The sequence below is a fragment of the Paramormyrops kingsleyae genome, chromosome 12 (genome assembly GCF_048594095.1).
Source record: "Paramormyrops kingsleyae isolate MSU_618 chromosome 12, PKINGS_0.4, whole genome shotgun sequence".
NCBI lineage: Eukaryota > Metazoa > Chordata > Actinopteri > Osteoglossiformes > Mormyridae > Paramormyrops > Paramormyrops kingsleyae.
Genome location: NC_132808.1, coordinates 18,097,721 through 18,125,547, shown reverse-complemented (window position 1 = coordinate 18,125,547; position 27,827 = coordinate 18,097,721). Strand labels below are relative to the sequence as shown.

Below are 27,827 nucleotides of genomic sequence, written 5' to 3'. Positions count from 1 at the left end.
ATTTACTAAAAATATGTTCGATATTCTTTGCTAACAAATACATTTACAGTATGTTCTCCATTTGAGTACCTTTATTGGCAAGAAAATGTAATATCTTTCATTCATTAAAGTAACAGAGAGAAAATTTGAGGCATTCTTTCTGCAAAGGAGATTAAATACTGCTGTGGTTCATGGGATGAAACAATTAACTAGTGCATTTAAAGTTAAAGGACAGCCTAGAATTGACTATGCCATCACCACACAACCAGTTAATAGAATGTCAGACATGCACTGTTACATACTCTTTCCATGTTATAAAGGAAACCTGTTTTATTTGACTTATATTTTCATTTATATTGTTCACTCAATTTTCCAGTGCTTAACAAGAATTTAAAAAATCTGCAGTTTATGAAATAAATGGCAAAGTGGTAAAAAACTGTGGTGTACAAACACTTTTGACTGGTAGTGTATATAGACAAGTAGGAAGAAGCAGCGTTTAAATAAACAGGGATGCGTATAGCTTTAAATAAAGCCGTGTTATTTTCTGGTGATATGTCGAATATTACGTACCAGTATGTTCGTGTAATGTGTCCTGTTTTGTCAATACTTTTTTGGATCTTGTGAATCTCTGTATTGTTTTACCTTGGCTTTCTTATTACAGGATGAGAACAGATTTTTGTTTTGATGCAAAAAGTAGTTACCCTAACCTGCTTGATATCGCTGACTAAAGGTGGAATGTAAGCCTTTTACAGTATGAGTTCCTGAAGTAATTGCAGGACATTCTTCTGCTGCTGATTCTGTGTTCCTATGTGCAGCAGTATTTCTTTATCTCATTTTAGCTGGTACTGCTTTATCAGTCATCAGGGGCTTTTGTAACCGTTTTTTTCAATATTGATTTAATCTGGGTGTCCCACAGCGTCTAGCACTGGGTCCCACTCTCTTTTCATGCACCGCCACTTCACCCTGAAGATATTCAGGGAAGTTGGCTGGATTCTTTCACTTTTATAACTCACAATAAATTCAGAGAATCTCCCAGATGTGAATTTTACGGAATGTAAACTCAACTCTTTTATACCTCAAGTATGGCAAGGATCTTAAGTATTTTATTAGCGGTGCAATGCAACAGCAACCCAGTGCCGATTTATAATCTGTTGCTGAAAAATAATGTGAAAATTCAGCAAAAAAGTAAGAATATACTGTAGGTTATACTATAAAAACTTTTAAGTAGAACTCTAATGTTTGAGAAATGGTTGGAACAGTTGCTCTTCCTGGAGAATGGTCTGTTCTGAAAACAGAAAATGATACAAAGTGATTTCTGCCACGCCAGTCTTTTATCTTAAATACATATATGCGCTTGAAAGGAATCCCCAGCTGGATTTTAATTAATGAATAGACCGACTGGCATTATTCAAAGCAGCATAGTACACATTTTCAAAGACACAATAGATGTCTGGTGTTTTCATTTATGTTTCAGTGCAGAAGCTTAGAATGAAAGTAGCGTTGCTTCGTTTAGGGCCGTGAACTGTGTCTGCCTGGCATGCTGAGGCGTACAGCCAGATCCCGTGGATCCTTCTCCTTCGTTGTGTCATGAAAAATGGATCTGAAAACCCCAGACTTTCTCTGCAAAGGCCTCATGTATCTACCAGTCCAGTCTCCCAGTCTGAGCTGGCTCTCCTTCTCTTGCAAATTAGTACCGTGAAGGCACCTCCTCGTGTCACGATGTGTCTGTAAATTACCTGATCAGTTCCTTTCTTCCAGTATTAAATAGCATACCTGAAGCGGGAGGAAAAAATAGAATTCTTTATCTTTGGTATTCAGATAAAGGTATAGATTTTTTTTTCTTTTCACTGCAGTTTCAGAGAGGGCAGTGATTGGCTGGCAGGGTATGGAAGGCAGCTGCTTATTTCCTGTTGATACTTTTTAATGCCAGCCTAAGGAAATGGGATAACTACTGTTCACTATTCATCCATTTTTGCTCTTTTCAATGTGGAGCTTTCTTTGGACCTCTAAACACGTGGATTTATTACTCTGCTTGCTATTCATTGCAGTTGTACTGGGCATACACTTATTGTATTTCAAAGCATATTTAATATGAATATAATACAGGCTGCCATATGATTATAATGCTTCAAGGCTAAAATTGAAAATCTTTTTTTTTTTTTTTGCGTGATTATTTTCTTTATTTTAGCCTTGTAGATACTTTCTGTCCTTTACAATATTTCGTGTCCAGTGTTTGATTGAACCATCCAGCTGTGTCTGTGCTCTGGGAGAGCAGGGTGCAGAGAACGCCTTGAGGTGGTTCTCTTCCTCCCCATCCTGCTAACCAGTCGCTTTGCATACTTGCAGGTCTTCGTCAACTTTGCCCAGCACCAGCACGAGGAGGAAGAGGACCGGTTCGCCTACAGCAACCCCGTAGAGGTGACGTCAGAGGAAATGCCAATGAAAAGCATGGAATCCCCACTGCCTGCAGTGCAGGGTTGAAGCCGAAGGGTGCTCACCCTGCGTTAGCTATCCTCACAATGATATCAAGGCTTTGATATCATTTTTACATATAAAAATTTTATGTAGTGTAATATTGCTTAATCATGCATCCATCCATCCATCCATACACCATAGGGGGGCCCCCGGGTCAGTTGCAGGCCACATTTCGCACAAGCCTGGGCTACACCCTGGAAGGGATGTTGCTAGATCATGAAATATCAAAATAATCTATGCTAGTTCTTATCATTGCCACAAAGTTTGCTCCATGTTAAGAAGTCAGTGACGTGTACAGCGCACGGCGTTACTGTGAATGACAGACATTGGCCAAAATAAATAAGGTGAAGAGAACGTACAGATTTGGACAGGGGCTGTGGGCTACTCTACAATCGGCACAGTCGGCTGCCTGTCGCGCTCAGTCGGCTCGGCTCGCCTTTTCTGTACCGCCATCCATGGCCTGCGGGGGCACCGGTGAGACGCGTCCCTGATGCTTCTGTCTGAGTGACGCACACCAAAAATACAGCGGCCTTTAATAAAGCCGTAAGGCGGATGCTCACGGAAGGCACCGGCTGTCGTTATGGCGACGGCTGACTTCACCACCTTCTCCTGTGAGATTATAACCCCCAGCATTGTGTGCTATTAGGGAGAAATAAAGTCCATTCAGCGCGAGTGTCATTAACTCAGGAAGAAAATAAAAAGCATTTTACTCTGCACTAAAATGCTCTTAGGTAAATACCTTTAGGTGAAGGGTTTATTAAAGACTTGAAAAAAAAACATGTGCCTCTTGAACATTTGACTGAAATTTAGGGTTTTAACATTTTTTTTAGAACATGAAGTTACCTTAATTTTAATACCTGCAATTATTTTTACATGTAACCTATGCACAATTAAATGAAATTAATATATTTGTTGTGTATATTTATTGACTTAAATGTAAACTGAGTATACACAAGCAGAAATATTGGAAAGTAAAATATATTTTTTATGTTTACATTATGATGTCAGGGATTCTGCCTTAACTATCTGTAAATTTGTTATGCTGTGTTAGTCTGTAACACCTTTTGGTCAGAGTGATGCTCCTTTGATGTGCTCATATTAAGGTGCCAGGTTTCATTTCTCATTCTAATTCATTCCGCATTCTGTCCGATCCTTTGAAGGAAAAAAATGGTAAATTATATTTGTCCTGAATATTGCTTCACGTCCCTGCAAGATGATTAAACGTTTGCACATATCGTCGTTTGCATCTGAGATTAATTTTGAGATCTTCTGCAGTGTTTGTTCCCCAATGGTCCCAACTCTAACCTGACAGAACATCATTCTTTGAGGTCCGAGATTTTGGGCTGCTGGTCAGCTGACCTGCACATCTACACTACGCTGGCATTTACAGCTAATAGTCACGCAGCAGGAATAATAAAATTAGCAGACAAATGAAGTCCATAACACTTGGTAAAAAAAAAAATTGCATATCACATGCTGTGCGTTGTGTTTGCATAATACTAACCCAGTAAAGCTATAAATCATGACCAGAAAGAGTTTCGTAAACACAGCATAAAAAATTTTTTTTCTTCCTTTCTCCAGCTTTCCAAGGTTAAAAAAAAAACAGATACAATTTGTAAAATCTATTTACCTGTCTTGACGTTATATTTGAATTCTATCTACTACAAATGCATGAATGACTATCAGCTGAACATAACAGTACAAAACTCATGATGTTACTACCATGTAGTCAATAATATTCATTGACATGTTTTCACTGAAACCCAACTATCTTCTAACCACTTATACCGATCAGGGTCAGGAAGAGTCAGGAACATAGGAATTGATATAGTTCAGTATTTCTCTATCCAGACCTCAGGGACCCCCAGACAGTCCACATTTTTGCTCCCACTCAATTTCTAACACACCGGAACCAGGCATTCAGTGTTTTTGATTGGCTGGGAACTAGGAGGGAGCAAAAATGTGGCCTACCGGGGTCCCAGAGGACTATGTTGCGAACCACTGATCTAGTCTTTCAACAGCAAGAGCAACGACAACAAAAATTTCAATTTATCTGGTTCACTTAGTCAAAAATATCAGTTGCTGTTCCAGCAGAGTAATGGGGCAGAGGCTGGCACTTGGGACGGATCTGTGAAAATCCCCACTACACTAGTGTGCATCCCAAACACCTTGCTGAAGTTGTCAGGATGAAAGCATATCAGTGTGATGCTATCCGCTCCAACCTCTGCATCTAGCACAGCTACATGTCACCTCCCATTTCACCTTTGAGTCCTCAACAGCTACAGCAGGAAGGGGATCACAGCAGCCCGGCATTGTCCACCGCCACTGCTCTGCTTCTGGTGTCTGTGATGTCTCCTCCTTGCCCTAAGCAGCTTCTGGATCGATACCAGTGCAGCAAAGACTGCCACTGGGAAACACGGTTCCTTCAGTCTTCAGTGGACAGAGGCTTTTTCTGACTGAAATGGATATTCAGCTGGCATGCCATAGAACGGCCAACTTACCAGGCACTGTTTGGGTCATAATGGCCAGACTTATCCACGCTCCAATCTAAAAAAGGGGGGAGGACATGCAGGTGATAAATTAGAGAAATGTACCATCATCGTAAATAACGATGGTGCTGTCAGCAGTGGACGAAAACACTGTGACTGGAGGGTGTTATGTGCCTCCTAGATGACTGATAAAAGCCCATTGAATATGTGTTGAATATTTGCTGAAAGCCTGTTGTAGGCCCGCTAGAGGCTTGTTAGATACCCATTGAAGACCTTGTTTAAAGCCTCTTTAATGCTTGTATGGTGCCCATTAAAAGATCTGCTGAAAGACTTCTGAGCACCTGTGGAAGACCTGTAAAAAGCCTGCTGAAGACCTGCTGAAGGTCATCCGGAGACCTGCTGAAAGCGTGTTGAAGACTTGTTGAAAATATACTGAAGGCCAACTGAAGTCTTGCTGGGAGCATGAATTCAATTTTGGGTAACACTTTACTTGAGGAGGGACAAATACCTTAGTTACTCAGTTACTACTCAAGAAAAAATCATGAACTAATATAGTTCCTGCAAGAAATACATGAACTGCCATGAATGATTAATGATGAACGAACATGGGATCAGTACGTAACACTTAGTTACTGGTTAATTAATGCATTAAATAAGCGTATTGGATTTTGCTATCAAATTGCTTTGTAACATTGAAGTTCCAGCTTGTGTGGCCTGCTGTAATCAAGCAAGTGATAGTAATGTAACTGGGAAACCACCCAGCCCTCATTCCCTATTGATACTAAAAGTCAAGGTGCTAGACTATGCAAATCAAAGTAGTATGATCAAGGAACCGAGTCGTTCATCACCATCTTTTGGTTCCTGCTCTCTTATCTTGTGTTCCTGCCTGGCTGTGATCAAACATAATCAATTGCCTTAGACCAGGGGTGTCAAACTCCATTCCTGGAGGGCCGGAGTCCTGTGTAGCTTAGTTCTGTCCTTGTTCCACCACAAATGATTCAGCTCAAGAGCTGTGTAGTAATTAGCACAAGGAGATGAATCAGGTGTGTTAAATGAGTGGAAACCCAAAAATGTGCAGGGCTCTGGCCCTCCAGGACTGGAGTTTGACACCTCTGCCTTAGACTCTGTAAAAAGGCTGGTATCATGCACAAGTTAGGAGAGGAAGGTTGTGACGGCTGTGCGGAACAACATATACTACAGTATGCCAGAGAACATCATTTGGAAATAAATGCCTTTGTCCCGAAGAGAGCGCCTCTGGTCTGGTACATTGCTTTAAGGGTGAAACAAAGGAATCTAATGGCATGTACTATTACATTATTTGTGCTATTTCAAATAGTATTACCGATCACACTTCACTTGGGACACAAATAATGTAGTAGTACATGCTTACTCAATGCATTAATTAACCAGTAACTAAGTTTTAGTAACATTATGATCCCATGCTTGTTCATCATTAATCAGTCATGACTATGTATCCCATCCAGGAACTATATTAGTTAACAGTTAAGTTAACTAATTAGTTATTAGTTAAGTAATATAGTTCCTGCATGGAATACATGGTCCGTCATAATTGATTAACGAACTAACACTTAGTTAAATCATGAATTAATGCATTAAGTAAGCGTGTACTGCTAGATTGTGCCCTCAAGTAAAGTGTTACCATGTTAGCCATTTTTGACTAATTTTTCCTGCTGAGTTTTTGGTACAAATAGCAGTGAAAGACATATCTATCACTCTCACACCTTTGGCACTGAATAGATGTCTCACATACTTAGTAATAACAATGGTTTAACCAAGAAAACACAGAAAATGCTCATGATTTCATAGAATAAGAACTGATAGAGAAAACATACATGAATAATAATGATAAGCATTATGGTACTCGATGGGCCCAAATAATATGGCATTATACTATTACTTATGCATTAACCACAAACAATGTGTTACGTAATGATCTGATGTTAATTCATCATTAATGAATCATGATGCATGATTTATCTCAAGCAGTTACTATATTTCTTACTATATCTGTTAATTCTGTAAACTTTTGTGAACAACTGAAGGAACAAGTCAAGAATAACTCAAATGAAACACTGATCTCATGTTTGTTCATTGATGAAATGCGATGTACCTTATCTCAAGTGATTTGTTCATAATTTGTATTTCAGTAGTAACTGAGTTATTATTAAGTATTTGTGCCCCATCAATTAAATTGTTACCACATTTTGTGGCAGGTCAGGTTAAGCTATAAGGAGCAGATTTCCTTTAGAAATGAGCAGCAGTGATGTATCTACATACATTTCCTGCGGTTTCAAAGTCTGCACTTGACACAGTGGAGCCGGCATTGATGCTGCCATAGGCTTTTGCTTTATCTCTTCCCTTGGCGCCGATATGAATCACCCCAGGAAGCTGAACCTGCTGAAAGTCCTCCAGGGACAGTCCTGCTAAGAGGCTTAGAATCTCGCTGCTGAGCTCATGTTTCTGTACATGGGCACGGTCACACACCTCGTAGGTGTACTGGGGACAGTGCACCACCATGAAGAGCCAGGTGAAGGGGTTGCAGGTTGCCTTCGGGTATGGAGAGGGGCTTGCTGTGCGAAGAATAGAAATTCTGGTGTTAGGGGTGAAGGAAGACAGCGAGTGACTACTTCCTGTCTGGGTCATCCGGATGCTTCCAAAGTGATTATTTCCTACTTTCATTCAAATTGATAAACTGCTGATATCACCTATGACAGTAGTGTGTAGAGCAGGGTTGCCTAACCCCACTCCTGGAGATCTATCACCCTGCAGAGCTTTGATGCAGCACTAATTTAACACATCTGATACTGATAATCAGGCCGTTCAGTAGCATATCAGTATTAGAGCCAACTTAGCTTCAACATAGCTGACTCTAATACTGAGATGCTACTGCAGTGCCTGCTTATCTGTATCAGGTGTGTTAAATTAGGGCTGTACCTAAGCCCTGCAGGGTGATAGATCTCCATGAGCAGGGTTGGGCAGCCCTGGTGTAGAGTAATGATGAGCATCTGCAAATCATTAACCAGGTGAGGATGATTTTCAGCCCCAAATATGAAGATTAAAGCCAACAGATGAATACGGATGCTGTTTTAAAGTTTTTTTTTTTTCTCTAACAGCAGAAATTAAGTTCCTGACTGAGTCCTGTAACATAATACAGGTATGCGTTAGTACTGGACAGACTTACCGGTGTGACTGTGCTGTGCCAAAGCCATATTGATAAAGAAGTTACCAGCTTCACAAAACTGTCAAATGAGAGAATGCATCTGCCATTAATACACTGTACACTCCGAATAGAAGCCTTCACAATACAGTGGAATGAATTCATATATATGAATATTCACTTAGGACTAGATTTATATATATATATATATAGATTTATGCAATGATTGTTAATTGCAGACGTATGGAGATTCCAATATAAAAGCCTATCCAGATGACAATCATGGATGAAAATAGCAAAATGTGATTCCAGTGATATCTCATTAACCCAGGATTAGTGTATGGCTGGCCCCCTGACTTGGAATTTACCCAGCAACAGCGGCATATAAGGCTGTGAATCAGGGGTGACTGAGAGGCCCAAGCTGCAGACAGCAAGGGGGCTTATCTTAGCGGGCATTTACTGTGACTTCATTAGGATTGTGGGCTTCCTCTGCCTACCTGCATTTTGTAGGGCAACAGGGGTCATAACTGTAAAGCAATGAGGTTTCAAATACTTTAACAGGTATCCTAATGCAAGTTATCTCCAGAAGGTATTTGTTCTGTACATTATTAGGGAGGAAAGCATACCCTGAACAGTTAAGTATTGTAATGTAATCTGTATTTATAGCATGATTTGGGGACAGAGAGCTTAATCGACTAGTCATACAGGCAGCAAGGACATCTGTGCCATGTTTCTCAGTTGCTACATCATGACATGGTTATGATACATTATATATAATCGTCCTATTTCTATTGCTGTTGTTTCCTGTAAGTTTGGTGCTGGTTCGGAGAAACAGAAAAAATAAGCAGCCCAAAGCAGTTAAAATGACAATGGCTTTTTTGAGCAGATAAGTATTCAGGCATGAGGTCCTTTATGTGTCTGTCCAATGCTTCCAGAGCCCAGGAAATGCGAGCTGTGCTCAGTTCTGCTAGGGGAACAATGTGCCGGAACAGTTCCCCAGTCATTACCGCAGAACGTGTCTGGGGCACCTTCTCCATGCTGAGCACCAACGTGGATGTCAGTCGCTTTGTCAGAGCCATTCCTTTAATTTGAGATCATTTAAAGTGTCCCACAGCTTTCGTGTTGACTCTGTGCTTGGAGACGGTGTGGGGGGATGGGCGTTTGGTTCATGATTTTCGGCAGAAGCGGAGTCGGGGGAACTTGATGAAGTACCCACGCTGTTTTTGCCTTTATTGAGGGCCGTGGGTGTCCTCCACCGGTTTTGCTTAATGATGTGATTTGCGGCATGCTGAGTGATTATGTACATTTTAATAATTTAGTGAGCTTAAGTCACCTTGCCAGTCAGTCTTAAATTGGATGTTCCAAAAGCCTTTACTTTTTTTTTTTGACTCGCACCAAAGATAATTGTCTGCTCAGAAAATTTTGGGAAATTATCATCATCCTTGCAAGGAGAAAAGTGATAGATGGTTGATTGTTGTAATGTCGGAGGGGTGATGTTATTATGTGGCTCCTCAGCACTTTGTGCTCTGTCAAAGACAGAGATCACAGAGCACTAGCCGGCAGGCAGGCCGGCTTCCGGAACATTCTTGAACGCATCTAGATGAGCGAGACTAGGGAGAGCTATAAGGTGTTGGCTGGCCTCGTGCCTCAGCTTCCAGGGCTCGTGTCCTGAATGGATTACGTAGCACACAATAGATGGCAGATTAACAAAAATACCGAAAGCAGGGAACTTTCCAGAAGGTTTCATGCTCCAATCAACCTTTTCTACCTGTGTAGCTCTTAGCAACAGTGTTTTGTACACAATGGTAAATCCTTTTCAAACAGAGGTAAAGTAATTGCTCTTAGTAGTAATATAACTTATTATTGTACCATTATGCAGTCATTTCTCATTATTATAATTATCTGTTGTTTTTGTTACTTGATAGTAGGGCCAGATGTATTAGTCTGACTGGTATTCTCCTTATGCAGAACAGGAAATGAGAAGACAGTCCTCTACTACAAAATATTTGCATTGCTATTCAGCACTAATAATTTGCTCCACCATTATTTTTGGTTCAGTAAATGTTTCAGTTGTGTCTGGGTTTAGACTGAGATAAAGTAGAATTTGCAAAGGATAGGCTTCCCTGCATTTCAAACTTCCTGTCATCAGACATAGAGACTTTCTGCTTCCTGGCTTTGTGTTAACTCACCAAGTCATCTATGCTACAGGCACATGAAGGAATACCTGCCGCAAACACGTATTGTATGCAAGTACACAGGTGTTAGAAAGGTATTGTTTTTTTGAGGCAATATTTGCATGTGGCAGAATAATTAAAATCTAAATGACTGTGTGCAGTTTCACACGTCTTCACATCTTCATCTTTACTCGCAGCAGGACACTCTTTCAGCACAGGACTGGCAGGCTCCTGTATGGTTTTTCCTGATGCCCTTGCATGTCTATGGAGTTCTGCTACTAAGAGCGCAGCCAAGTAACTGGAGAAGGACCTGGTTCTGGCCAGAATGTGGAGGTTACGGCTATCAAAACGAATACTTTGTAGTACAAGATTAAAGCAGAAGAAGGTTTTGCCACTTGACCCCTAAAAGGCCTTCTACTTGCAGGGAGATACATTCACACTGTGTGTAAATGGTTCTGAGTGCCGGACAAGGGTCCCGACCTTCTGCAGATGGTGGCTCCTCCAGCACCCTGACCCCAGATCCTCCACCATGAAGACTCTGTATCCTCTCCAGCGGTTATTATACTAGGCGAGGTGCCAGCAGAGGGTGAAGTTCCTTGCCCACTGCTGTAATGCCTGTATCACTCAGAAGCTACTCAGTGAGGAGCAGGTGTTCTGTGAAGTCTACCAGTGGCTGGAGATCCTGCAGACTATCTACTCATCCCCAGACTGACAACCTCGTCAAGAGCTGCCGCTGGAACCTGGACACCCAGTTTGCCATCCTCATCTGCCAATACCAGTGAGACTGGGACCACCTCCTTCCCCAGGTTCAGTGGGCCTACCAGATGGCAGCCCCAGGAGGACACACCAGCAGCTCTCAAGTGACTTCGAAAACTGAAGATGCCTGTGGACCTGGTGTTTGAGTTTTCACCAGAGCATGAGGAGGCCAGCCTGTAGTATGTGCATCATTTACATGAGTGACCAGTCAATGACCAGTTAGGCACAGGCAGCCCCAGAAGTCTATCAAAAGTGACCTTCCATGGATTGGACTTTGCCCCAGGGAACCAGTTGTGGGTCTATTGCCTTACCTAGAAGATGGGTTTGTCCCCAAAACTTAATAGTTACTGGAGGGGCTGTGTAAAATCCTAAAGCACATGTTGGATGTGTGTTGTTCTGTATCCAGTTCTTTATCCAGTTATGCTGTATTTGTTGCTCACCATTAAAAATGGTGACTTGGTAGTAGATTGATGACCTGCATGGTTTTACCGTATGTTGGGTATGTTTGCATATATGTTTGGAACAATAAAAAACTTTCCAGTCTCAATATTCAACTTGAGCTCAACGGTATTTTGCTAATCTATTCAATGTGATCATTCTACTTACCAAGAACGAGAAAAATGAAGGAATGATTTGCTTGTTGGCAAAATCTAAAAAAAAAAGAATACAGTTATATTATTAGAGAATGAGAAGCACATACCCACTTGGTCTTTCGAGAGAGCAAGGTCCTAATAGGACAGATAGCACTCATTGCTATAAGGCTAGGTCCATAGGTATCGCTAAATATTTTAGCTACATAATTAGCTGTTAGTGTCACATGGCTTGGCCCATCTACCTGATGAACAACGTTGTACTGTATATATTAGTAGGTTAACTGATTTCTTTCCACTCATGGGAGGGCAGAAGGAAAAATGAATGGTTCAGAGAGATGATCAATCAAATTGTAGAAGAGGTGGGATCAACAAATCAGATGTTTTGGTCCTGCCTCATCTAGTGGCCTGGACCCACCTCCTCTTCAGTCTGATTGGTTATCCCTCTGAACCAATTATTTTTCCTTCTACCCTGAGAACATTTTTGTGTAATACTCCCACAAGCGTTCCTTCCAACACAGTAAAAAAATGACATTCTTACTACCCACACTGTGACTTTTAAAATGAAATATTATATATGTAGGGTGAGACTTGCTTCCATAATCCATATGGGCTCCAGTCCTTAAGGCCCTCAGGATGCTCTGCTGGTTTCTTCTATACCTCAGCTCTTAATGACTTCATCGAAGCAATAATTTGCATGGTTCCTCACCTCATCTAGTGTTTGAGGTGTAAATCGGTTGCTAATTAAGGTGTGAGACCTTTAGGGCTGTGGGTCCACAGTGGATACCTTAATATAAAAAGGTTCAGGTGCAGCCGCAGGTGTTAATGGACAGTAAACAGGTGTGCTAAAGGGAGGCACCAAAGGAAAGAGATCCACACAAATAAATCATGCTCTTAATATGTAAATGACATTGCAGTTTCAAATACAGATTGTTCATAAACAAAGGATTTTATGATGCTTGCCTTTCTGGTTGTTTGTCACCAAGTGCCCTACATTTCAACAATGATTAAGACAGCTGTAATACTAATAAATGGAATAGTGATATTTTATTCATCACTGCGGGCAAATTCTCTTTTCGCCATCGCCAACCCTGTCTTGCTGTCCATGAGACACACAGACACATATATAGGTGGGACCAAGCTTGGGGGGGGGGGGGGGGTCAGTGGGTAGCCCCCCTGCAGCTGGGGTTTACAGGCCTGGCTCAAGGGCCCACAGACACACGGCTGTTCTGCTGAAGCTCAAACCAGTGACCTTTCAGTCACAGGCTCAGAGGCTGGGCCACACACTGCCCCAAAGCAATATCTATATATTTTATATATTTGTCATTGTTAGCTGGTCAGTTTTCCATAATAAAGTTATCAGTAGTGCTATTTCAGTAAAGAAAGTTTCTGAGGCAAATCTAAAATAACCAAGAATTAAAAATGATTCATGATTTAATTTATTCATGTTTTTAAAGCAAGTTAATTTGAGACTTGTTTGGAGTGTGAAATCACAGAATATCTGGGACATGATGACATCTCCAACACGAGCCTTGTTTACAGTGCGTAGAAATGTCATTTTCTTGCAGTTTTTAGAGTTCAAAGCCAAAAAATAAAATGAAACACCTGTTAACCCAGCTTAAAATATCTACACATGTATTATTTCTGCATATGAAGCAACAGGAGGTGTGAAAAAACAGGTAGTCTCACATTACTGCTTCCTGTCATCTCACACCACCAGCAAGGGTTCTGGGTTCAAATACCATCCCATCTGTGTGCGCCTGTCTTCTCATGAAGGCCTCCTAGCTTCCTGGTACACCACTTCCCTCAAAACAAACCATTGGATCATTGACTGTACATTTCCCTTAGTGCAGTGGTATTCAAACTTTTTTGACAGGGCCCCCCTAGGGCTGATATATTTGTCCTGATCTCTCCCCCTTCCACACACACATACATGTTCACATTATCTTTAATATTTCTAATGGTTGCGGTTTTGAATTAGATCTACCCCCCATCTCAAACCCCCCACACCTTTCTCTGTTCCCCCCCCCCCCCTCCTCACCCTGCAGTTCCTACATGCCCCAGCAGGAGGGGAGACACCCCACAGTTTGAATACCTCTACCTTAGTGTGTATCAATGCCCTGCGATGAATCTGCATCCCATCCAGGATGTAGGGACAGACTCCAGATCACCACATCCATAATTGGATAAGTGGCTTCTGCAAGTGGATGATCGGTTATATATATCTACACTGTAAAATGAAAACAGCGGGTGCGATAGACTGTCACACTGTTATTTATGTACTTATCTGTATTTAAATTAAAGAATATATTTCTTCCATATCAATGTCCGCACATGAATGACCTGCATTAAAACCTATCACAGGTATTCTTCTAATCTTTCAATGCTGCCTGTTGGCCTTCAACATGTGTTAAAAAGTACGTTGGACACAATGCGTGTATGACAACTGGTGACTGCGTAGGGAGACTAATGAGGAGAGGGGGATGCTCTGTGCTGCAGAAGTACCCAGGAGACAGGGTGGAGATGAATGCCCTGGCTCTCCACTGAGCTCACGTCAAATCCTGTCACCCTTTCTCACCAGACCATTGGCAGAACCTGGCAGGACCCTCGAGCGCTGAGCTTAATGGCCCAGTGGGCTTAACATGCTTATGCTGGCACCCCTTCCCGTCATCTGCATCATCACTGACATGGTTGGAGAGCTAAGGGGCATATCCATATCCAAGTCTTGGCACATGAGAGACCACTCACATGGAGGTGTATACAGAGGGTGGTTGACGTAGTACCCCAGCCAGGATGTAAATCCCCAGTAAAACGCACAGCCCTGCAAGAAAGATAGCTTCACTTAGCACGATGTTGATCTTTACCTTCCGAAGACTGGAGAAGTTACCAAAAAAAAAACAGATGAAAATGACAGGGATCGGCTGGAGGTTCATTAAAGCGTTTCACACACAGGCAGCTGTGGCATGCTGATCTGTAGGCTTGACTGAACACGGAATTACTCACAGGAAGCTGTCCCTGATGGACTGATATGGATCCGCGGACGGGGCTGCTGCGCGTGGGTGTGGAACCTTTCCCGACCATCTACTGTTCAGGTCCAAAAAATTTCCCGCCTACCTAGGGCCATTCCCTCTAAAAAAATTAACCGACCTTCCAACTATGACCACAACGGAGCCCGTGTGCATCGGCTTTTTCATTAGAGACCTGTCTTTGTGGCTTTGGGTTCCCGCATCTGCTAAATGACGACATCAGCATCGGCCACAGCAGGGCAGCGTGGAGGAAATGCGGCTGTGTGCTCACTGGACATTTCTGCATCTCATCAAAGACTCATCGCTCTTGTTTTTTCGTTCGGTCTTAATGAGATGGTCAATGGTTTATAATTCCAGGTGGTACATTACCAGCCACATCTCTCTGGCGTTTTTATTTTGTGAAATTTTCTCAACTATTAAATCTATTTCAAATCTGAATCACATTGTATATGAACGTCAAGGTTTGTTGAGCTTGTGTTTTGAAGCCAAACAGAAGATAGATAAGTAGATAGATAGATAGATAGATAGATAGATAGATAGATAGATAGATAGATAGATAGATAGATAGATAGATGCTCACTGCAAAATACAAGTGCATGTGGTCTTGGTTTCATTTTACTTCAGTGTAGTTAATAGACACCTATGCTCTCTTTATATTTTATTGTATGTGTTGTATAGTCAATCATTGATCACTTCTCAATATTTAACTATGCCTGCAATAAAGAGCTTTTTGTATATTCATAAACGTAACGTCGACTGTCTGTTCTCCTTAGCTTTAATGGCATACTCCTTTGCCAAAATATATGAAATAGCGTGCAGCAAAGTTAATTAGCACCATGGGATTTCAGCGTGAATGGATTCAATGCTTCTGGTGTAGCTTTAAAATGCAAATGTAGCCTCTTTGACATTTCGCCTGGCTCGGTAGAAAAGCAGAACTTGAGTGCAGTGATGTTGTGGGTGTTATCAATGAAGAACTTTAGCTTCCAAAGTGACCAACACATAAGGGTTGATAAAGAAAACCCCCCAGGGCCTTTGTCCATTTTATTCATGCCGCTTGGGCAGTAGCCTCCCCCAGATTCGGCCCCACACATGGCGAGGCTTGGGGGGGGGGTGGAGAAGCGGATGGGAGACAGAGCCCTTTGGTGATTAATAACGGCTCACTTAGGTTGAAAAGCTCTTCCATCACTCTGACACTGCAGACATGACGGCTGATGACACGTAGAACAAAAACACGACGGACTGTTCCAGTTAAAAATCAGACACCTTCGGCACAAGAGCAAGACATTTGGAGGGATACCGCACACCTCGAAAAATCGAGGATCCTCTCCAATGCACGGGCGAAAACCTGGGAGCCCACATGCTCAGGTGGCTTATAAGGAACATTGGAACAGAAGCGCCATCAGCATTTCTCCAACATTCAATATTCTGTCTGGGTCTTCAGGCTTACCGATGGCATGTTCTCAATCTTTCAAGAAGCTGGATTTTTCCTCATGGGATTAATGGTCGTATATTGTGTGTGGGAGGGGCCATCTCTGTGTTAAGCTGCGCTCGATTCCTACAGCGGTGATTTGTCTGCGGGTTAAACAGTGCCGGCCGGTCAGCGCGGAGATTGTGCACAGGCGGCGGCGCTTAACGGATCCTCCTATGTACCTTCAGGAGGTTCCGCAGAGGGGTGTAGCCATCAGACAGCCGATGGACGTACAGAGTCTCCAGAAGATGCTTAACGTAGTGGAGTGAGTGACAGAAACAGGCCAAGCTGTAGAGCCAAAAGCGGGGGGCGGGGGGGGGGGGAGGTTAAGGAAAATAAATAAATATCTGTCTGGACGCATGTTGCAGTTTATGAAGTCCTCCAGAGCCCAGACGCCGCATGCTTCTAAAAGCCAGAGGCGTAGCCCACAATTAACTGGGCACGGTGTGCTCTCTACCAGATCAATAATGCCACCTAAGTAAGCCTCAAAGAGGTACTCCACAAAAAGCTGATTGCTAAGAACTTCCAGGACTGCGAGGACCTGAGCCTGGAGGCCAAGTGTCAGACTCGATTCTTGGAGACGTTTGCAAAAGGTTCTTGCATTCCAACTCGTTCACCTGCCTTAAATGGTCCACTACATACTTAATTATCTATGTTATTTTCCCCAAGTATAGCCATGAAATAAGGCAAACAACAACATTTTATGTGTATCATTGTTATTAAAAATATATATAATGGACCAATTAAGTGCATAAAAATGCACGGAGATGACAGGCCCGGGATAATGAGACAGGTTTATTAATTTGTTATTTTTTAAATTGAGCACAATGATGTCTAAGTCAGTGGTTTAGCTGCCAACACTTACTGTACAACCAGAGGCCGTTGCTTCTTGATGCTGCTGTCATACAGATTCCACGTGTGGAAATAAAACATCAAGTAAATGAGGAGAGGTCCGATATACTGTGTGAGAAATACCTGTGGACACAAAGGGGGGAAATGGCCACAGTGAGGTAGACATGTGTGCAGCACAGCCTGTTTACTCTACAGAAAAAACAGTAAGAAATATCTATGACTGAAGCAGCATGTGTGCTCTATGTAATAAACAGAAGGAAATATCTATGACTGATGCAACTTGTGTGCTCCACGTAATAAAAAAAAGGAAATATCTATGACTGACCCAGCACGCTTGCTCTACGTAATAAACAAAAGGAAATATCTATGACTGAAGCAGCATGTGTGTTTTATATATTAAGCAAGAGGAAATATCTATGAGCAACACAGCGGTGTGCTCTGCGTATTAACCAAGAGAAAATATCTATGAAAAACACAGCATGCGTGCTCTATGCATTAAACAAGAAGAAATACCTATTACTGAGGCAGCACATATACTCTACGTTTTAAAAAAAGAGAAAGTATCTATGAGCTATGCAGCATGTGTGCTCTATGTATTAAACAAGAGAAAATATCCATCCATCCATCCATCCATTTTCCAACCCGCTTATCCTACTGGGTCGCGGGGGGTCCGGAGCCTATCCCGGAAGCAACGGGCACGAGGCAGACAAGAGAAAATATCTATGACCAAATGTTAAGGTCACAGTGAAAGACCCCGTCCTCAATATATGGAATATGAGATAATTTATGATGTAACCATTAACCGTTTTGAGTATGCGAGCTGTAACTAGAGTGGTAGGGTTACTGCTGATTTTAAAACAAAAGGTTATTTTAAAGCATTTGAATGCTATGCATAGTGACGTTAATTCACAATATATATAGTACAGATGCTCCTCTACTTACGAACGTTCAACTTACAAACTTTCAGACACACGAACAAAGAGGAATGTAAGTCCAAATTGTGTTCACTGGGCTCCCGTTTCCTGTCCGCAACATCAATTTTTTTTTCTGCACGCCAATTCCTCCTAGTACGACGTTCTTAGTACTTTGATATACCCTTAAATGATGTTGAATAACAACTTACGAACATTTCAAGTTACGAACGACCATTCAGAATGTATCTCATTCGTAAGTAGAGGAGCGTCTGTATATTGAAGATTAGTATAAAACACCATAGCTACAGCTGCAGTCCCCTCATGCTTGCGTAGGGGGACATAGTACAGTCAAGTATTTTGTAAGTAAAGTTACGTGTGCACGTATTTGTGCTGCAAAATGTTGTTTTATTTTTATTTCACCATTGTGAAGACGCATTATGACGCATACTTATCCAAAAATAGCAATGCTGGTATCCATGTTCTGGCAAACATTTTTTTATTACAAATATTGCAGACAAGTACAAACAATGGCACACAATACAGAACAAAGTACATTTTATCATTATAGTTTAACGCTAGAGGGGATGCTCTGGCATTTGTTTATGTGACAGAAATAACAATTACGAATATCTGGTGCGTAATTATGTAGCAAGGTAACATCCACCTAGTATCCAAATTGTATCACTCATTGTCTGCCCTTATGCCCTACTGAGTGTTCTTTGTAGGGAACACTATATAGTGAGTGAGTGAACAAGTGGACATTTCAATCACAATCTATATGTACTGCAGGCAACTGTGTAGGTATTAATAGCCAACATATTTACTTGATTACTTCCAGCTACATCTTCTGTTAGGCACTTGTTAAAACACCTGTAAAGCTGGAGGTTTAGGTAAGGTGTTCTTGAGTGTGCAGGTGGCTTTTGTACGTGACAGGTAAGGGGGGGGGGGAGGGATGTGGAGGGACTGAGGCACGGTCGGCCCTCACCGTGGTCCAGCCCACCTGCTGGCCGAGATCTGTGGAGTACAGCGTCACCAAGGAGGAAGAGGCCAGTGTCCGCACTAGGCAGGTGTCCCGTAGGAACGGCCCATCTGCAAGACACAGCCAGCATGGGAAAACCTCAGGCATTTGCAGGCTGGGCCTTTTTCCAGATTAAAAATGCCCCCCTTCTGATGCTCCAAGTACCCACATCACCTCCACATACACGCACCATCCATGTTGGATCGATAACTGACAATCAACAGCAACATCTCCTGAGAGGGACCCCCGCATCGAGAAACTTTACTGAGGGATACCCCCCTGGATGCCAAAACGTACTGGTCGGTCACGCCCCCTCATTCTGTGCACGTCACTGAAAAACCTGCCAAACAATGTTTGTCCTAGTCATGTGATCCAAAGAAACAGCCCCTTCCCCCATAGTATGGAAGTGTTCCCATGGGAACAAGGTGGCGGGGGGGGAGGGGGACATTGGGGTCTGTCTTACATTCCAGGATCAGGACCACAGTAAGGGCATGGATATCCGGGCAGATTCAGAAGGCCCGGCACTGTGCAACGGCCCTTGAATACGAAAACTTATAAGGTGACATTTTGTCAGAGGGGGCTTACAATCTCTAGCTATGTCCCCCTACAGGGTATACTGAACTGAGCAAAAAAATGACAGTTTGTGTAACATTTAGGGGGGAAAAGATCAATGTTGTGTATTTAATATGTAATCGGAAGCAGAGCCCCCAGAACACGATGGGAAAGTGAAGGCACACCGATGGTCTCCATCTCATAAAAATATCACATAGTATTACTACTGCTTACATTGATTTTTTTCCCCTTCTGTTCTGAAGTGTCAGACCTCTAAGTAAACAAGTGGATTTGGGGCCTTGCATTTCCCTTCAGTATTAATGCTTGTTTCTGCCCCAAACCACTTTTATTTCTCCTGCATTTCTCATAGTTTAAGCATCAGAGTTACTGGGACTTTAAATCATTAGTTTTATATTAGTAGAAAGACGTTGGCATTTTTCCTTTTTATTGATGTCACACTTTGGAGCAGCAGTGCAAATTTGTTCTTGTTTAAGAAGTCCGAGCCGAACCGGCCCAGGAGGTTGCAGGGGCAGGACAGAGTCATACAGATATCCGAGAAGCTTCACTGCACGTCCACGTCCATGCTGCAGAACTGGACCCCGCAAGGCCAGTGAAAATGAAGCGATTTTACTTTATGCGTTTTAAGCCGGGCACATTTAGAGGTTTTATTTAATGGATTAATTTAGAGGTTTTCCACCGTTTATTTAATAATTGTATTATTCAGTACTTTATATAGGACAGCCGGTGCCACGACAGAACCATGACCAGGAGGTTGGTAGTTCAAGTCCCAGGGGAACCCAACTGGCATGCTGTCGAGTGAAGCCACTTAATCTTAATTGCTCCAGTAAAATATCTGGGTGAAAACGGTAAACAGTAAAATTGCCTGGAGATAAAGCAGGTGTGCCGCTGAGCACATAACGATCGGCCATCACCCAGCTTCTGGGAGGTCTTATGTAATTAGGGATGTTGAGTCCCGCCTCTGGGAGGGCTATCCTGATTGGCTGATGGATGTGAGGCTGCCGCACCACATGATGATGCACCAGAGGACCCATGGTCCGCATTTAACATTTCAGGTCCCCAGATTCCAGCATAAGAAAAGATCCCTGACATCTTATTTTCAGTCAATACACCGTTAAAAAAAGGCACACCCTGCCAAAACTGGTACCTTTATTTTTTTTTGGGGGGGGGGGGGAGCAAAGGCGTTATTTTCTATTACGGAAATCTGAGTAAATGTCAGCCATGTCAGTCAGAAGGCATTAGCTCTGGCTCTCTAGCCACCGACGCCTCGCGCTGCCTCAGACTGGAAAAACAGCCTGGAAACGTGAAGCACCTTCCCGGTTTACCAGCATGTAGCTTAATTAGTGGGAGATTCATCTGAAGTGCAAAGTGACACCATATTCATATCCGTTATAACGCCGCTCGTGTGTAGCCTGCGAGCTCGTGTGTATAAATAGTGCTGTTTTCTGAAAGCACACTGATCAGATCAAGTTATAAGCTGCTGTATGGCAGGGCAGGAACGGGCCATCTGGCTTACCGGCCATATTCCCAGTAGGCAGATGCCGACACGGGCCAGCAAAACTCATTGTGGGGGATCCTCCACAGGTGGCAAAATTTACCAGGGGGACCCCAATGTTCAAGGCTGATTTTTAAACTAAAATTTTTTTTTATTTTTAAGTCCAGCTCAGAAACATGCTTATATATTAAACCCGGCATGGAGAACTTTAGGTTAATCGTTTTTTGGGGCGCTATGGAAACACCAGTGACAGTGTACATTTGACCTCTTCATGACCTAATGACAGATTTCAAAACCCACCCGCCAGTCGGGGTACTTACTGGGCTCAACCCGGAGACCAGTGCGTGACGGATACCATCCAGGACCTGTAGAGGAAGCAGGAGATCAACCAGGTTTGGTAGAATGTCCAAACTGCAATAACCTCGTAAAACGTCAATAACCTCGTAATATCTCAGTTACAGTCCAAGCTTGTTTTTCAGCAATATGATACTAAAATATTCGCTGATGACCAAAGATGAAGATTAAACATATTGGCAAGACATGCTAATATTTGCATAATATAAATTTCATATTTAAATTTTGAAGACCCAGGCAGAGGACAGAACATTCTGGGGTAATGCATTCTATACGATTGCCTGGAGTTGATTTGAAGGCACCTCATAATAATAAATAATAATAATAATATTCAATTTGCTTTGCACATCACCATTTGTACCGTACACTAATAAATTATCACTGAGTCATGGGTGATCAACAGCGTTATCTTAAGAAGCCAAGGTAATTTACTTATGTAACTAAATCATCTTGTGTATTTCAAAATTGTTATGTAATTTAACTATATGTCATATACGGAATGGTGTTTGGCTTTGAAGGAAAAGAATCGGTGTCCTTATTCAGAAGGTTGTTTGTTCAAATCCCATGGCTGGTAGATGTCACCATTGGGCCCTTCAGCAAGTCCCTTAACCTGATTGGCTCTAGGGACACTGGCTGACTGGACAAAAGCGTCGGCCAAGTAAACAAATGAAAATAAATCAAAAATCCCTCTACTAATACTAGTGAGGGCACGTACAAGACTGCTATGCCTACTGTTTACTGGCCTTTTGTGTGGGCCCAGGGAATTAAACCCGTCCTGGTAATTGCATCACCCGGCAGCATAACCAGCTAACAGGAGAAGAATGTCATTCTGGGTGGTGGCAGCTTCGCCAAGGGACATCAGTGTGCTGGTTAACCCCATTTGTATGGATCTGGATGGAAGCAGTTGCCAAGGAGTGAATATACATGAGCAGGACTCTCTGTTTCCAATCAGCGCACAGCTGCCGGCCATCCTGGACTGGGCCACCCCTAAGGCTGCGAGCGTGTGGGGGCTGAGGTTCTGGACGAGGGAAAAGCTCACATTTCTCCGGTGTTCCACCTAAAGCAGCTAATACAATAACATGGACAACAATAACAACAAGACCGTAATCAATGCCCTCAGGGGCCCCTTTTAACACAGTAATGAGATATTGTCTGTAAAACAACCAATTACTATTTTCAACAATCGTACATTAATTTATGTTCATTACTCTACAAAAGGCCTTGGTGCTTTGATGAATTCAGAGCGCACATCCACAAATACAAAAATGATCATTCATTTAGTCTTATCTAATAATGTTAATTTCTTCCAGCTGTTCTTAATAACATTAAAAGTGCACTAATCCTCGACTATGGTGGACTAATCACAAAGCCATTGGACAGGAATCCACAAAAGATAAGGCTTCACAGTATAAACATCAATACGCGGCTGGGTGAAAGCGTTTCGGCGAGCTTCTGGAAGATTAGCTCTGTCCAAAGAGTTTATTTGTTTTGTGACAAAGGACCTGCAGATCTCAGGGAAAACTGACACGCCATCAATCGCCAGGCAGCTGCTGTTATTGTATTATTGAATGTCGTGAATACTGGGATATTCCAGAAGGTCTCAGTTAAAAACCATCGTTAATAACTCGTGTCCCTGACGATCGTCTGAATGGGGCCTTGCAACTGTAGCCCCGCATTGTTCACATTTAGCTGCGTCCTTCAGCACTAGTGAAATTATAAACACTGATTATGAACGATTCATTATTACATGTCTGTTTGTCTCCACTCCACTGCTCAGGGGCGTCAGAAGCATCTTGAATGTGTGTGTGTGGGGGGGGGGGACACTGGCATAAAACTAATATTTAATGTTAAATGTGAGGGGGGGGGGTCCAAACGAATAATTATGAAATGTGAGGGGGACATGTCTTCAGAACCTCTGTTTCTAGTGCAAGGGGACCAGCTGAAATTTCCGCAAAGGAATCTTCGACGCAGATACCCATAGATTAAAAAGATTCCCGCTGTGGCATAGGACCTTTTTCGTTTAGTTACATTTTGGACATTTTTAGTAAGGATTAATGCCCAGAATTATACTGTTCAGCTTTAAAAAGGTACCGAGTACCAAGAGAATGAATGAAACCAAACTCATTAGTCAAAAAGCATCTGAATGGGGTTTGGATGAGCACTTTAGGATCAATGAAATAATTTCCATATTTATGTTTTGAACAGCTCTGCAGGGGCCAGGTGTGTTTACAGCGAGGGGAGCAGTTAGGGGTGTCAAACTTGGTCATTTGGGTTGTGGGGGGGGGCGGGGGGGGGGCTGCTGTTATCTTTGATAGAGCTACTTCACTTGAAGGGCTGTGGCTGTAAAAATATTCAGGAACTGAGCCATGAAAAATTATACATGCAATGAAATGATTAATAATATTTATAATGTAGTTACAATGTATCATCTTAGATACTTTGGATACTTCCCCAATGTAGAAACCCCGTCTCTCCCCCGCCCACCCTGTATCTGACCTGTAGGGTTGCTTTAAACCTCAGGCCATGCTGCCCCCTCAGCCCACCCAGACTGCACGTCCGACCTCCTGGACGGTCTGTGGGGAAATTAACCGGTGAGCTCATGCAGGCTTTGCGTTTCTATGGAAACCTTGCACTTATTCTGTCTCAGAGTTTGAAGCCTTGGTGGGGATTGAGGGGAGGCGCTAAAATGTGAAATCATTCTGTCGTTTTTGCCATCGCTGCCCCTTGTAACCCCCCCCCCCCCCAAACATAAACGCACATGCTGAACAACGTGCCCTCGCTTACAGCCAGAGTTTATCTGTCGACTGCCGAAAGAAAGTGCCATCCAAGGCATTATGTATCGAAACTTGGGTGAAAAGAGCAGAACAGCTTTGCCATCGTCACTCTGAATGCCAACAAAGTTACAGGCTGACACCTGGAAAAGCAGACAAACGCCAGGCCCACTAGTCTAGAGACAGATAAGTGACAGATATGTAGAGATTGCAGAAAAACTTGACATGGTCCATTCAGGCGTCGTCAAAGCAGCTTTTCACTCCATTCTGCTTTTTGTGACGTGTGGGGTGGGGAATGGCACCCAGCCACATCCTGGGGGACAGTGAAGTGACCTTGCTGGCACTGATCCATTTCACCTGTCCCCAGTCTTGAAAAAACATATGTATACATTGTTTCCTTTTTCAACCCCGAACACATTCCGGAATACAGTCTCAGGCGACATCACAATTGGTCCCAGTTTTTGGTTCCTTTGTCCCCGACTCCCACAACATGAGTCTGTTTCTCCCGCCGGGATGGTGCCTTTATTTTTAGTGTTTATGTCTCCTGGTGTGTCAAGTCCATCCCCCTCCTGGCCCGTACCTCCTGTAAAGGCGAGCCCCCCCACCCCCACCCCCCAAATAAACTGCTATCCCCCTGCCTTCTGGTGTCGTGTGGTCCCGTTACCCGTCCCGGCCAGAGGGATTCTCACACTTTTGTAATTGGATTCTCTGTGTTTTTCGTGGTGAAAAACGAACTGGCTGGAGCGACATCTGTGAACGATGTTGCACTGCCACCTGGTGGACATTGTGGTATAAACCGTTCAGCCGGCTGACGGAAATTTCTATTCGATTTTGGTCTCATGTTCTGTGACACCGTCATTACGAAGGAAAATAAAGATTCCTAAACTGTCATTCTGAATCCACAGATATATTCACCCGACTTATTTGTGAGTATATAGAAAGAAGAGGCAACTAAATTGGTTTAGCTCCTAACAGCCCTAGAATTCATCATAAATTGACATGCATCACATTGGGGCAGTGAAAGCATCACTTTCTGGAGACACGATGTAGGCTTGAACTGCTAATGAAAATGATAATGAAAGAAGTGAGGAGTCCAAACCAAGGGTAAGTGGGATTTTCCTACGTTGTCAATCACCCACTGGTGGAAGTCACTGGTTCTTACTGGTTTATTTGTTTTCCTCAGTTTGAAAGAGGCCTGAATGACAGCACATAATAATCCCACTTCCCATTCTCTGGGTGGCGCTCACACGTACACACACACACACACACACACATATATATGTGCATGTACATATATATGTCTGTGAGTGTGTGTGTGTGTGTGTCTGTGAGTGTGTGTATCAATGAGAGTGTGTGTTTTGTGTATCTGTGGCCTTTGTCGGTTTGTGTGTGTGTGATGGGCGGGCATTATGTCCCCAAATGTCCCCACCATGTAATAAAACCTGTTATTTTGACATTGTGGAGACCATTTTTTCTGGCTTCACAAGGGGAAACTCAATTTTATAATAATCTGTGACTCCTATAAAATAAAAATGCTAAATGTCTCGTCGTCATGTTCGGATTAGAGTTTTCCCCATAGAAATGAATGGAGAGTCCCCACGAAGATGTCATTACAAACCTGTTTGTGTGTGTGTGTGTGTGTGTGCACACGCGTGGGTGTGTGTTTGTGTATGTGAGTGCTACATGATTGTGAATACTCACATGCTTTGTGGAACCTGTTTTTCAGTTCCAGAACAGTCGATGAAGGATGCACCTGCAAACAGGACAAGGCACAATGAGGTGACGATCTCCATTAATTGACATGTGGCTGGACCAGACCGATGCGTGACTTCCCAGCTTGTTCTGATCCGAGCCTCGGTAACACATCCGCTGGTCCAATCTGGCGCCCCAGGCAGCAAAGAAAAAAAGAAAAGTGTCCCTTCCTGTTACAGACTGCTGTCAGAGGGCAGAGTCGTCCTTCATTGGACTTGCAGACCCCTGCTGAGCACACAAGAACCTTCTAGAAACAGCCCCTTTGATATTCAGATTATGAAAAGCTCATCTTATTTCACCATATGAGCAGTGGGGCATCATTTGAATCTGAACCGTTAGCAGATGAAATAGTGCTGCAATCCGAGTTGCAGAAAAACTGTTCATATTTCAGGGCAGCAGTGTGGATTTAAATGTCACCCCTACCCTCCTGCACCTGGGGGGGAGGACACAGTGAACCTTATCTGATTTCCTGCCTCCAGACAGATGGCACCGCTATTGCCAAGTGGGCGTGGTAACAAAGCGCAGTTAGAGCACAAGCAGTTCAGCCCTACATCAGCATGGCAGCAGGGGGCGCCGGTGCAAGCTGCCCCATTGGCCCAGAGGCCCACCCCATCGAGGCCTTCCTGAGCCGGTCTGCTGGGGACTCCACCCGTCCATCCGTCATTCTGTCTCCCGCTTGGCCTTTGCCTGGCAGAACGGGCGTCTTCGACGCTCCTCTAAGAAAGCTACGGGGTTTCGGGGCGAAGCTGGGAGGATGAGGCCCATTCGCCGTGTGACGCCTGTGCGATCGCAGTCAGACCCCAGTGTCTCCGCACCGCCGCCACTGCTGGTAATGAGTCACCATCATCTGGATGCTAACCGCCGCCGCCGACTCCCGGAGTCACGTACCGCCGCTCTCAGCACCGTCTCCCGCGGCGTCCCGCCGTGGCCTCTGCAGCCGGCCGCCGTGTTTAGCCTTCCAGACGGCGCCGAGATAGCGCCGTCTCAGATGTTTACCCGTCGCAGCTTGCCGGCCAGCTCCTCGGGTCACGGATCCGAGTTTTTTTGGCTAGCGGGAACAGATGCTAGCTGCCCCCCCCCCCCACCCACCCCCAAAACACACACCGAGAAGGTGATCAATAGCTCGACCCCTACCCACAAGCCTTGGCGTCGCCATATGTCAGCGGGGTTCAGGCCCCGGGATTGGCGCGTGCCGAGATTCTGCCGCTGCTACGAGGCACTAAGTAACTCCGACATCTGCGCGCTACATATTACGTCCCAAGCCATTTTCCGGAGAACGGGACTTAGCAGCAGACGTGCATGTGGGGTGACAGCAGCATGTCGGCGGCATTTTATTTATTTATTTGTATGAAAATTGAAAATAATTTGCGAAAGCATTAATATTGGCTGCGCCTGAAAGACGCCACATATATCGACCATCTGGCTGAGCCCGCTCCTACTCACTTTCCCACATGGGGAATTAAACGCTGTCAGCGCCACCTCAGAACCCCCTCTCCCCCACCCCCACGCCACCCTAAAAGTCGGCATTGAACCTTTAATAGTTCCCTGCTAGTCGACGCCCCCTGCTGATGGGTTGGGGGAGGTCAACGCCGCACAGTCCAATTATGAACTAGTGCTATCTATAGCATGTCATGCCAGCTCACCCGAGCAATATGGGAGGATGTTACCTTCATAAAGACTCTCATTCCCATTATACAGGCAAGATCACAAGACCTCCTCTGCTGTCCATATTAATTAGGTAGTTATCCTTGTCAAAATTATATTGCAAACAAGATGTGTTAAGTTACCGTAGTAACGCTTTACTTAAGACCATGTTTTTAGTAATTTATGAACACATTCGTAATGCATTATAATGCATTCATAAAGCATTATAAACATAGATATAAATATTTATAAAATGGCATAGCCATGTTTTTAATGCATTATGACTGCCTTATGACATTGTCATGTATACTGCACTATAGAT

The 27,827-nt window shown here is 43.4% G+C and overlaps 2 protein-coding genes and 1 long non-coding RNA gene across 8 annotated transcripts in view; 2 read left to right on the top strand and 1 right to left on the bottom strand.

The window, feature by feature from the left end:
- LOC111842617 (phospholipid-transporting ATPase ABCA1-like) overlaps positions 1-3,689 on the top strand; it is a 163,064-nt gene extending 159,375 nt beyond the window's left edge. The window contains exon 50 of the mRNA XM_023809414.2: positions 2,326-3,689. Coding sequence (XP_023665182.2) covers positions 2,326-2,460 — 135 coding nt within the window. The 3' untranslated portion in view covers positions 2,461-3,689. The remainder of the gene's footprint in view (positions 1-2,325) is intronic.
- Positions 54-27,827, bottom strand: part of LOC111842618 (trans-2,3-enoyl-CoA reductase-like) — a 33,776-nt gene continuing 6,002 nt past the window's right edge. The window contains exons 2-13 of one of the 5 annotated variants that reach the window (XM_023809417.2): positions 25,811-25,862; positions 21,305-21,349; positions 18,887-18,990; positions 17,001-17,110; positions 16,318-16,423; positions 14,390-14,462; positions 11,658-11,701; positions 8,146-8,203; positions 7,449-7,534; positions 4,956-5,001; positions 4,717-4,861; positions 54-1,752 (exon numbers count right to left, since the gene is read on the bottom strand). In XM_023809417.2, the coding sequence (XP_023665185.2) occupies positions 4,734-4,861; positions 4,956-5,001; positions 7,449-7,534; positions 8,146-8,203; positions 11,658-11,701; positions 14,390-14,462; positions 16,318-16,423; positions 17,001-17,110; positions 18,887-18,990; positions 21,305-21,349; positions 25,811-25,862 (852 nt within the window). In that variant the 3' untranslated portion in view covers positions 54-1,752; positions 4,717-4,733. Of the gene's footprint in view, positions 1,753-2,999; positions 3,094-3,400; positions 3,607-3,990; positions 4,862-4,955; positions 5,002-7,448; positions 7,535-8,145; positions 8,204-11,657; positions 11,702-14,389; positions 14,463-16,317; positions 16,424-17,000; positions 17,111-18,886; positions 18,991-21,304; positions 21,350-25,810; positions 25,863-27,827 lie in introns of those variants that run through there. The other 4 variants (XM_023809419.2, XM_023809418.2, XM_023809416.2 and 1 more) reach the window with 4 other exon arrangements.
- LOC111842621 (uncharacterized) lies at positions 7,869-11,566 on the top strand. 2 transcript variants are annotated; one of them, XR_011981803.1, is made up of 3 exons: positions 7,869-7,987; positions 8,078-8,118; positions 10,493-11,566. It is a non-coding gene; the product is annotated as an uncharacterized lncRNA (long non-coding RNA). The 2 variants fall into 2 exon arrangements; XR_011981804.1 differs by lacking the exons at positions 7,869-7,987; positions 8,078-8,118 and adding exons at positions 8,423-8,755; positions 10,330-10,390.